At 46.6% G+C, this 11,663-nt stretch overlaps 1 protein-coding gene across 13 annotated transcripts in view; it reads left to right on the top strand.

Moving 5' to 3' along the window:
• The window catches only part of CASK (calcium/calmodulin dependent serine protein kinase), an 887,710-nt gene that overhangs the window by 423,777 nt on the left and 452,270 nt on the right, over nt 1-11,663 (top strand). For all 13 annotated transcript variants that reach the window (XM_063955614.1, XM_063955617.1, XM_063955611.1 and 10 more), the window contains exon 6: nt 2,143-2,245. In XM_063955614.1, the coding sequence (XP_063811684.1) occupies nt 2,143-2,245 (103 nt within the window). The remainder of the gene's footprint in view (nt 1-2,142; nt 2,246-11,663) is intronic.

Here is an 11,663-nt window from a genome sequence, read left to right as displayed (position 1 = left end):
TTCAGGCCCATAGACAGTCCTGTTTGCAGGAAATGCAGGAAACGACCCAGTTGAAATTCCTCTGTAGGGGCCTTCCTGGCCTCACACCACGCAACATATTTACGCCAAATACGGTGATAATGTTGCACGGTTACATCCTTCCTGGCTTTGATCAGGGTAGGGATGACTTCATCCGGAATGCCTTTTTCCTTCAGGATCCGGCGTTCAACCGTCATGGCGGATTTTATCTCTGGACGTGGATTTATCTCTGTACACTGGCAGGTGAGTATAATTTTTTTCACAGGTACCCTCGGATCGTCGGAGACTGTGGCAGTCGGTGTGTTAACATAGGTAAGTATGTGTGTGTCGGCAGTGTGTAATAAAGTTGTACTTGTCACGGTGTGTGTCTCCTGTTTTTATTTGGGTATTTTTTTTCCAGTAGTACTACAGGTACCAGCGGGCCTGTTTTTCTCCCGCATGCTGGTACTTGTGGTTCTCCAAGTACCAGCTTGCGGGGGAGGCTTGCTGGGACTTGTAGTACTACTGGAAAAAACAATATTCTGTCATTTTCCTCAAGGCTATCAGCCTCCCATCCGCAGCCCTTGGATGGGGGGGACAGCCTCGGGCTTCACCCCTGGCCCTTGGGTGGCTGGGGGGGGACCCCTTGATTGAAGGGGTCCCCACTCCCCCAGGGTACCCCGGCCAGGGGTGACTAGTTGAATATTTAATGCCACGGCCGCAGGGCGCTGTATAAAAGTGACCCCCGGCTGTGGCATTATCTGTCCAGCTAGTGGAGACCGATGCTGGTGTATAAAATACGGGGGACACCTACTCTTTTTGTCCCCCGTATTTTTGGCACCAGCATCAGGCGCAGAGCCCGGTGCTGGTTTTAAAAATACGGGGGATCCCATGTCAATTTTCCCCCCGCATTTTTAGAACCAGGACCAGCTCGATGAGCCCGAGGCTGGTTATGCTTTGGAGGGGGGACCCCACGCCATTTTTTTCCGGGATTTTAACATTCCATCTAAAAAAAAAATATATATATTATTTTAAAAAATATATAAATAATACTTGTGCCTCCAAAAAAGACAAACCAAGTACCTAATCTCTTCTAATATAAATAGATATGCTATTATCAATAAAAAAAACACAAAAAAAAACATGTTTTAAATTTTTTTTATTAGTTTCACCCACCAAAGTGTGGCGGATTGAAAATGTCGAATTTACTGTCTAAAAGCGCTGTTGTCGAATTTCCAAACTTCAATTGAATACACTTTGGTCGAATTGCAGAAAAGTCGAATTTGACAAAAGTCGAATTTCAAAAAGTCGAATTTTGAAAGTCCGTTTTTTGGACGGAAAGCACTGAATTGCATTGACGATTTTTTTTTTTTTGGGCGAAAAATTCCCGAAATTCGACAATTTCGGGAATTCGACCGCAATTGCATATACCCCTTAATATACTATACCAGCTTAAACCTTTGTCTCAATTGCCACTCTGTTATATACAGATGTGTCCTCTTACATTCTTGCTGCAGTCACGCATTACAGCTTTTCAAGTCGCGCCATGCTGTGTTGTGCAGAGCATCTTTTGTGGCATCTTTTGCAGTGAAAATGCATCTTAGACGCAGTGTAATGCAGTAGGATGAGCAAGCAGCTTCTGCTGATTAAAATGATATGCAGCATGCCTGTATTTTGTGTGTAATAGCGGCTCTATTTGCATCCGAAATGAAACCTTAGTGTTTTCCAGGATAACACTGCAGCATAGCATTTTGTATGCAAATACAGTCGCAGTCACACACAATATAGGCATGCTGCATATCATTTTAAAGAAGCAGAAGCTGCTTGTGCGTCCTATTGCATTAAATTGCATCTAAGACACATTTTCGCGGCAAAAGAATTAATAAAAGATGCTCAGCGCTACAGAGTCGCACAGCACTTGCGTTATGTGTAACGCGACTTGTAGCTCATGGAGCAAAGCTGTGAGAGGACATATCTGTACAGGATTATGTAATAGTTAGTAAATTGTATTATACTTTTTGTGCAGAGAATATATTACCACATGGTAACTGGTGGTATACTGTAAATGAACAGTAAATGTATACTTACTTTCTATGTGCCTAAGAGATCCCTTTTCTAATGACTTGTTTATTTGCTTATATTTAGCCGCACTGTGTACTACTCGCATCTAAAGAAAACTCTGCCCCTGTCAAGCTTGGAGGATTTGGGGTTGCAATACAATTGGGGGAGTCCGGGTTAGTAGCTGGAGGTAAGTTTCTCTATCTAGAAAAATACAGTAGGTATTTTTATACTATGTTGTTTCACAGTAGTAACAGTAAAATATCCAAGCTTCCAGGGATGTCATACACCTATCGTCTGTTCAATTAATCATTTTCTCTTTGGGTAGTAATATAAGTGTAAGCGCTGTACATACTGTACATTGACCGATCTCCCGGATCCTCATTCTGATTGCCTCCTGCTGCTATTCACACCCTCATTATATATACATAATGCCAAATAAAGAATGAGGATACATTACATATATTCCATATGAGAAATACTGATTTGTACATAGATATTTTTACTACAGCGCTCATGCCCCCATTCTACTTTTATGAATAAACCCCAGAGTATGTGCTTTAAAAGTACAGTTTTGGTGGTGTTTGTCACAAAATGCAGGAACAAGTGAAGATGCAATTATCTATTTTGGTCTGCTATCAGTGTTCGGAATAATAATCTGATGAGATGGTCAGCAGTGCGTAAGCCTTTGCTGCCATGCCATCCATCAAGGGGATATTGTTGCAGCAGGAAAAAAAATTATATATATATATATATATATATATATATATATATATAATGGAAAATAACTGAGGTACTAATTAAGTCACCTGTGCTCAAGTATGGCAGCAGCAAATTTGCTAGCAGTTGGGCAAAACCATGTGCACTGCAGGGGGGGGGGGGGGGGGCAGATATAACATTTGCAGAGAGAGCTAGATTTGGGTGGGTTAACTTGTTTCGGTGCAGGGTAGATACTGGATGCTTTATTTTTACACTGTAATTTACATTTCAGTTTGAACACACCCCACCCAAATCTCTGCACGTTATACCCCCCCCCCCCCTGCAGTGCACATGGTTTTGCCCAACTGCTAACAAATTTGCTGCTGCCCCTGGACAGTCAGTGTGACTTAAAAACCGTGATTAGGTATCCCCCTGTATTAGGTACATATGTGAAAGGATGATCAAAATTGACAGACTGCCTTTAATTGAGCTTAAATTCCAGTTTTGGAAAACTTTGTTTCCTGACGTGAGATTATACATTTGATCTAATAATAATAGTAATAGTTTATACATGTAGTGTATATATGTAATATTTTACAATAGTTTATATATGTAATAGTTTACAGATGCCAGGGGTTGGTATACATATATATTATTTATAGATACCTTCTTCAACATTGTGGTATCTGTATGTTCTAAGTATTTTGAGTAGTGTAACAAACATTTGTGTGTTGTGATATTCCTAGTACCGTTCACTAGAAATTGTCTTATTAAAGAAAAATAAACCTCTTCCTGCTTCTAAAGATGGTTGCATCTACTGTACTTGTTTTTTTTGTCTACTATGTAAGTGCAAAGTGCTTATCCGTTTTCTGGCTATCCTACGGCTGTGCCCAAAGTCTCCAAGCTGCATACTCCAGTGAGAAATTAGCCAGCACCAACAAGGAGGCATACCTCCCAACATGACCCTCTCCAGGATGGACACAATGCTCTGCTTCTGGACTTTTCTCTTAATTTAAGATTGCTGGCACCTGTTTTGAAGAGGTTATTGGATAAGAAAGGTGTTTCACTACAGGTGATGGCAATTATAAATTAAGAGTGAAGTCCTGGAGCAGAGCATTCTGTCCCTCCTGGAGAGGGTCATGTTGGGTGGTATGAGGAGGGTGTTGTAACAGCGTAAATACACATATCCAAGAAGTGATCTGTTCCAGGCGCTACTGTAAGAGCCTGGGTCAGTGAGCTCTTCCAGGTGCACCAAACTCAGGCTCTGGCACCTAATTTTCTCTTGCGTCCTAGAGGATGCTGGGAACTCCGTAAGGACCATGGAGTATAGACGGGCTCCGCAGGAGACATGGGCACTCTAAAGACTTTAGATGGGTGTGCACTGGCTTCTCCCTCTATGCCCCTCCTCCAGACCTCAGTTAGATCCTGTGCACAGAGAAGACTGGATGCACTGCAGGGGAACTCTACTGAGTTTCTCTGAAAAAGACTTTTGTTAGGTTTTTTATTTTCAGGGAGCTCTGCTGGCAACAGGCTCCCTGCATCGTGGGACTGAGGGGAGAGAAGCAGACCTACTTAAATGATAGGCACTGCTTCTTAGGCTACGGGACACCATTAGCTCCAGAGGGTCGGAACGCAAGTCTCACCCTCGCCGTTCGTCCCGGAGCCGCGCCGCCATCCTCCTCACAGAGCCGGAAGATAGAAGCCGGGTGAGTATGAGAAGAAAGAAGACTTCAAAGGCGGCAGAAGACTTCAAATCATCAATGAGGTACCGCTGCGCGCCATTACTCCCACATTCACACACACACTGGCGTCTCTGTATGGGTGCAGGGCGCGGGGGGGGCGCTCCCTGGGCAGCAATTATAAACCTCTAGGGACACTGGCATAGAGAGATATATATATATATATATATATATATATATATATATATATATATATATACTGCGGAGGCAGTATATTACAAGAACACCCGCCATTATAAAGATTTGAGCGGGACCGAAGCCTGCCGTTGAGGGGGCGGAGCTTGATCCCACAGCACTAACCAGCGCCATTTTCTCCACAGCACGCTGCAGAGAAGCTGCCTCCCCGGACTCTACCCTGCTGAACACAAGTACAGAGGGCAAAAAAAGAGGGGGGGGGGGGCACATTTATTTGGCACAGTGAGTGTGTATATGTATATATATATATATATATATATATATATATTTAAAAGCGCTGTACTGACTGGGATTTTATTCCAGTGTCCGGTGGCGCTGGGTGTGTGCTTGCATACTCTCTGTCTCTCCAAAGGGCCTTATTGGGGGACTGTCTCCATATAGATATACAGATGTGTCCACATACATCTTTGCTATATGCCAACATGTATACAGTATCACAGTTTTGCATGCGATAGACTTAGAGATTTAGCCATGTCTTGTGATTTTTCCTAATTTGCTTCTTTAATATGTTACTTTATACATATTTTATTATGGCAAGCAAAAATTTTAAAATACATGCACTCACTACAGCTTAGCCGTGTTTTGCATGTTGTGCAAAATAGCAAAGATGTAAGTGGACACATCTGTATATCCCTGATTGTGTGGGGGTGTCGGTACGTGTGTGTCGGCATGTCTGAAGCGGAAGGCTTATCTAAGGAGGAGGTAGAGCAGATGATTGTGGTGTCTCCGTCGGCGACGCCGACACCTGATTGGTTGGATATGTGTAATGTTTTAAATGCAAATGTGTCTTTACCCTTCAGGTTCTCAGAAACGTCCCCTGTCCCAAGTAGCAGACACTGATACCGACACGGATTCTGACTCCAGTATCGACTACGATGCTGCGAGGTTACACCCAAGGGTGGCCAAAAGTGTTCATTATATGATTATTGCAATAAAAGATGTTTTGCATATCACAGATGACCCCTCTGTCCCTGACACGAGGGTATGCATGTTTAAGGAAAAGAAACCTGAGGTAACCTTTCCCCCATCTCATGAGCTGAACGCTTTATTTGAAAATGCTTGGGAAACTCCAGACAAGAAACTGCAGATTCCCAAGAGAATACTTATGGCGTATCCTTTCCCCGCACAGGACAGGTTACGGTGGGAATCCTCGCCCAGGGTGGACAAGGCTTTGACGCGCTTGTCCAAAAAAGTGGCGCTACCGTCTCCAGACACGGCAGCCCTCAAGGATCCTGCTGATCGCAGACAGGAAACTACCTTAAAATCAATTTATGCACATATGGATGCCTTGCTCAGACCGGCAGTAGCGTCGGCTTGGGTATGTAGCGCAGTAGCAGCATGGGCAGATAACTTGTCATCTGACATTGATAGCCTAGATAGGGATAGCATTTTATTGACCTTGGGTCACATTAAAGACGCAGCCTTATATATGAGAGACGTTGGGCTGTTAGGTTCAAGAGCCAACACCATGGCAATTTCTGCTAGGCGAGCCCTGTGGACCCGCCAATGGACGGGTGATGCCGACTCAAAGAGACATATGTAAATTTGCCTTACAAAGGTGAGGTTTTATTTGGGGAGGGTCTCGCGGACCTGGTTTCCACAGCTACCGCGGGTAAATCTTTTTTACCTTATGTTCGCCCACAGCAAAAGAAAACACCACAATATCAGATGCAGTCCTTTCGGTCGCATAAGTCCAGAAGAGGTCGGGGCTCTTCTTTCCTTGCCAGAGGTAAGGGTAGAGGAAAAAGAATGCCTGCTACGGCTAGTTTCCAGGAGCAGAAGTCTTCCCCGGCTTCTACTAAATCCACCGCATGGCGCTGGGGCTCCACTGAGGGAGTCTGCACCGGTGGGGGCACGTCTTCGACTCTAAAGCCAGGTCTGGGTTTTGTCAGACGTGGATCCTTGGGCGATGGAAATTGTATCCCAAGGCTACAAACTGGAATTCGAAGAGGTGCCTCCTCGCCGATTTTTCAAGTCGGCTTTACCAGCTTCTCCCCCAGAGAGGGAAATAGTTTTAGCTGCATTTCTAAAACTGTGTCAACAGCAAGTGATTATCAAGGTTCCCCTAGTCCAACAGGGGAAGGGGTACTATTCAACCCTGTTTGTGGTCCCGAAACCGGATGGTTCGGTCAGACCCATTCTGAATCTAAGATCCCTAAACTTGTACTTGAAAAAGTTCAAATTCAAGATGGAATCGCTCCGGGCAGTTATCTCCAGCCTGGAAGGGGGGGATTTTATGGTGTCACTAGACATAAAGGATGCATACCTTCATGTCCCCATATATCCCCCTCATCAGGCGTACCTGAGATTCGCTGTACAGGACTGTCATTACCAGTTTCAGACGTTGCCGTTTGGGTTTTCCACGGCCCCGAGGATTTACACCAAGGTAATGGCGGAAATGATGGTGCTCCTGCGCAGGCAGGGAGTCACAATTATCCCGTACTTGGACGATCTCCTGATAAAAGCGAGATCGAGAGATCAATTGCTGAAAAGCGTGTCGCTCTCCCTGAGAGTGCTGCAGCAGCATGGCTGGATTCTAAATCTACCAAAGTCACAGTCACAGTGGATTCCAACGACTCTGCTACCTTTCTTAGGCATGATTCTGGACACGGAACAGAAGAGGGTTTTTCTCCCAATGGAAACAGCCCAGGAACTCCAGAACATGGTCAGAGACCTGCTAAAACCAAAAGTGTCAGTCCATCAATCTACTCGAGTACTGGGAAAAATGGTGGCGACCTACGAGGCCATCCCCTTCGGCAGGTTCCATGCGAGGACGTTTCAGTGGGACCTTCTGGACAGGTGGTCGTGGTCCCATCTACAAATACATCAGAAAATAAGCCTGTCCCCCAGGGCCAGGGTGTCTCTCCTGTGGTGGCTGCAGAGTGCTCACCTTCTCGAGGGTCGCAGGTTCGTCATTCAAGACTGGGTTCTGGTGACCACGGACGCGAGCCTCCGAGGATGGGGAGCAGTCACACAAGGAAGAAATTTTCAGGATTATGGTCAAGCCAGGAGGCTTGTCTACATATCAACGTACTGGAATAGAGGGCCATATACAACGGCCTACGACAAGCAGAGAATCTTCTTCGCAAACTACCGGTTCTGATTCAGTCAGACAACGTCACAGCCGTTGCTCATGTAAACCGCCAAGGCGGGACAAGGAACAGAGTGGCAATGGCGGAAGCCACCAGGATTCTTCGCTGGGCGGAAAATCACATAAGCGCTCTGTCAGCAGTCTTCATTCCGGGAGTGGACAACTGGGAAGCAGACTTCCTCAGCAGACACGATCTCCATCCAGGAGAGTGGGGACTTCATGAGGAAGTTTTTGCAGAGGTAAGTCATTGGGGTCTTCCGCAAATAGACATGATTGCGTCACGCCTCAAAAGAAGCTTCGGAGGTAATGTGCCAGGTCAAGGGACCTTCAGGCAGTAGCGGTGTTTCAGTCGGTCTTTGTGTTTCCTCCTCTTCCGCTCATCTCAAAAAAAGACGAAAAAGAGTGCAGACAATACTTATTGTTCCAGATTGGCCTCAAAGGGCCTGGTATTCAGATCTTCAGGAAATGCTCACGGAAGATCCGTGGCCTCTTCCTCTCAGGGAAGACCTGTTGCAGCAGGGGCCCTGCCTGTTCCAAGACTTACCGCGGTTACGTTTGACGGCATGGCGGTTGAACACAAAATCCTAACGGGGAAAGGTATTCCGGAGGAAGTCATCCCTACTCTGATAAAGGCTAGGAAGGAGGTGACGGCGAAACATTATCACCGTATGTGGAGGAAGTATGTATCTTGGTGTGAAGCCAAGAATGCTCTTACGGAAGATTTCCATCTGGGCCGTTTTCTCCACTTTCTACAGACAGGAGTGGATATAGGCCTAAAGTTAGGCTCCATTAAGGTACAGATTTCGGCCCTATCAATTTTCTTTCAGAAGGAATTGGCTTCTCTCCCAGACTTTTGTAAAGGGAGTGCTGCATATCCAACCTCCTTTTGTGCCCCCAGTGGCACCATGGGACCTTAACGTGGTGTTACAGTTACTAAAATCTCACTGGTTTGAGCCTCTTCAAACAGTTTAATTAAAATTTCTCACTTGGAAGGTGGTCATGTTGTTGGCCTTGGCATCTGCAAGGCGGGTGTCCGAATTGGCGGCTTGGTCTTACAAGAGCCCCTATCTGATTTTCCATGTGGATAGAGCAGAATTGAGGACTCGCCCTCAATTTTTGCCTAAGGTGGTTTCATCTTTTCATATGAACCAACCTATTGTGGTGCCTGTGGCTATGGGTGACGTGGGGGATTCCAAGTCCCTTGATGTAGTCAGGGCCTTAAAGATTTATGTAGCCAGGACGGCTCAGGTTAGGAAAACGGCACTGTTTGTCCTGTATGCAGCCAACAAGGTTGGTGCTCCTGCTTCTAAACAGACTATTGCTCGCTGGATCTGTAACACGATACAGCAGGCTTATTCTACGGCTGGATTGCCGTTACCAGATTCGGTAAAGGCACATTCCACTAGGAAGGTGGGCTCTTTTTGGGCGGCTGCCCGAGGTGTCTCGGTATTACAGATTTGCCGAGCGGCGACTTGGTCGGGTTCAAACACTTTTGCTAAATTCTACAAGTTTGATACCTTGGCTGAGGAGGACCTCATGTTTGCTCAATCGGTGCTGGAGAGTCATCCGCACTCTCCCGCCCGGTCTGGAGCTTTGGTATTATCCCCATGGTCCTTACGGAGTCCCCAGCATCCTCTAGGATGTAAGAGAAAATAAGATTTTAAACCTACCGGTAAATCTTTTTCTCTGACGTCCTAGTGGATGCTGGGAACTCCGTAAGGACCATTGGGAATAGACGGGCTCCGCAGGAGACTGGGCACTCTAAGAAAGAATTAGGACTACTGGTGTGCACTGGCTCCTACCTCTATGCCCCTCCTCCAGACCTCAGTTAGAATATGTGCCCGGCTCGAGCTGGTTGCACACTAGGGGCTCTCCTGAGCTTCTAGTAAAGAAAGTATTTATTGGGTTTTTTATTTTCAGTGAGATCTGCTGGCAACAGACTCACTGCAACGAGGGACTTAGGGGAGAGAAGCGAACCTACCTGCTTGCAGCTAGCTTGGGCTTCTAGGCTACTGGACACCATTAGTTCCAGAGGGATCGAACACAGGCCCAGCCTCGGTCGTCCGGTCCCGGAGCCGCGCCGCCGTCCCCCTTGCAGAGCCAGAAGCAAGAAGAACGTCCTGGAAATCGGCGGCTGAAGACTCCGGTCTTCATTAAGGTAGCACACAGCACTGCAGCTGTGCGCCATTGCTCCCCATGCACACCACATACTCCGGTCACTGATGGGTGCAGGGCGCTGGGGGGGGGGCGCCCTGGACTGCAATTAGAGTACCTTAAATTGGCAAAACAACACATAATATAGACTAATAAACTATATATGTGTAAAAATCCCCTGCCATAATATTAATAAAAGAGCGGGAGAAGCCCACCGAAAAGGGGGCGGGGCTATCTCCCTCAGCACACTGGCGCCATTTCCTCTACACAGCTCCGCTGGAAGACAGCTCCCCAGGCTCTCCCCTGCAGTTTCCAGGCTCAAAGGGTAAAAAAGAGAGGGGGGGCACTAAATTTAGGCGCAAACTGTATTGTATAGCTGCTATAGGGAAAATCACTTTGTGTAGTGTAAATACCTGTTTATATAGCGCTGTGGTGTGTGCTGGCATACTCGCTCTCTGTCTCCCCAAAGGACTTTGTGGGGTCCTGTCCTCAGTCAGAGCATTCCCTGTGTGTGTGCGGTGTGTCGGTACGGCTGTGTCGACATGTTTGATGAGGAGCTTATGTGGAGGCGGAGCAGGTGCCGATAAATGTGATGTCACCCCCTGCGGGGTCGGCACCAGAGTGGATGGATATGTGGAAGGTATTAACCGACAGTGTCAACTCCTTACATAAAAGGTTCGATGACATAACAGCTGTGGGACAGCCGGCTTCTCAGCCAGTGCCTGCCCAGGCGTCTCAAAGGCCATCAGGGGCTCAAAAACGCCCGCTACCTCAGATGGCAGACACAGATGTCGACACGGAGTCTGACTCCAGTGTCGACGACGACGAGACTAATGTACATTCCACTAGGGCCATCCGTTGCATGATTACGGCAATGAAAAATGTGTTGCACATTTCTGACATTAACCCAGGTACCACTACAAAGGGTATTATGTTTGGGTAGAAAAAGCAACCAGTGGTTTTTCCCCCATCAGATGAGTTAAATGAAGTGTGTGAAGAAGCGTGGGCTTCCCCTGATAAAAAACTAGTGATTTCTAAAAAGTTACTGATGGCGTACCCTTTCCCGCCAGAGGACAGGGTACGTTGGGAGACATCCCCGAGGGTGGATAAAGCGCTCACACGCTTGTCAAAAAAGGTGGCACTACCGCCTCAGGATACGGCCGCCTTAAAGGAGCCTGCGGATAGAAAGCAGGAGGCTATCCTGAAGTCTGTATATACACACTCAGGTACTATACTGAGACCTGCTATTGCTTCAGCATGGATGTGCAGTGCTGCAGCAGCGTGGTCTGATTCCCTGTCTGATAACATTGATTCCCTTGACAGGGACACTATATTGCTAACCATAGAGCATATTAAAGACGTAGTCTTATATATGAGAGATGCACAGAGGGATATTTGCCGGCTGGCATCTAAAATTAATGCAATGTCCATTTCTGCCAGGAGAGTATTATGGACTCGGCAGTGGACAGGTGATGCGGATTCTAATAGGCACATGGAGGTTTTGCCTTACAAGGGTGAGGAATTGTTTGGGGATGGTCTCTCGGACCTCGTTTCCACAGCAACAGCTGGGAAGTCCACATTTTTACCTCAGGTTCCCTCACAGCCTAAGACAGCATCGTATTATCAGGTACAGTCCTTTCGGCCCCAGAAAGGCAAGCAGGTTAAAGGCGCGTCCTTTCTGCCCAGAGGCAGGGGTAGAGGGAAAAAGCTGCACCATACAGCCAGTTCCC

The sequence above is a fragment of the Pseudophryne corroboree genome, chromosome 2, assembly GCF_028390025.1.
Source record: "Pseudophryne corroboree isolate aPseCor3 chromosome 2, aPseCor3.hap2, whole genome shotgun sequence".
Lineage (NCBI taxonomy): Eukaryota > Metazoa > Chordata > Amphibia > Anura > Myobatrachidae > Pseudophryne > Pseudophryne corroboree.
The sequence above is the reverse complement of the archived record's forward strand: the minus strand, read 5'-3'. Positions and strand labels throughout refer to the sequence as shown.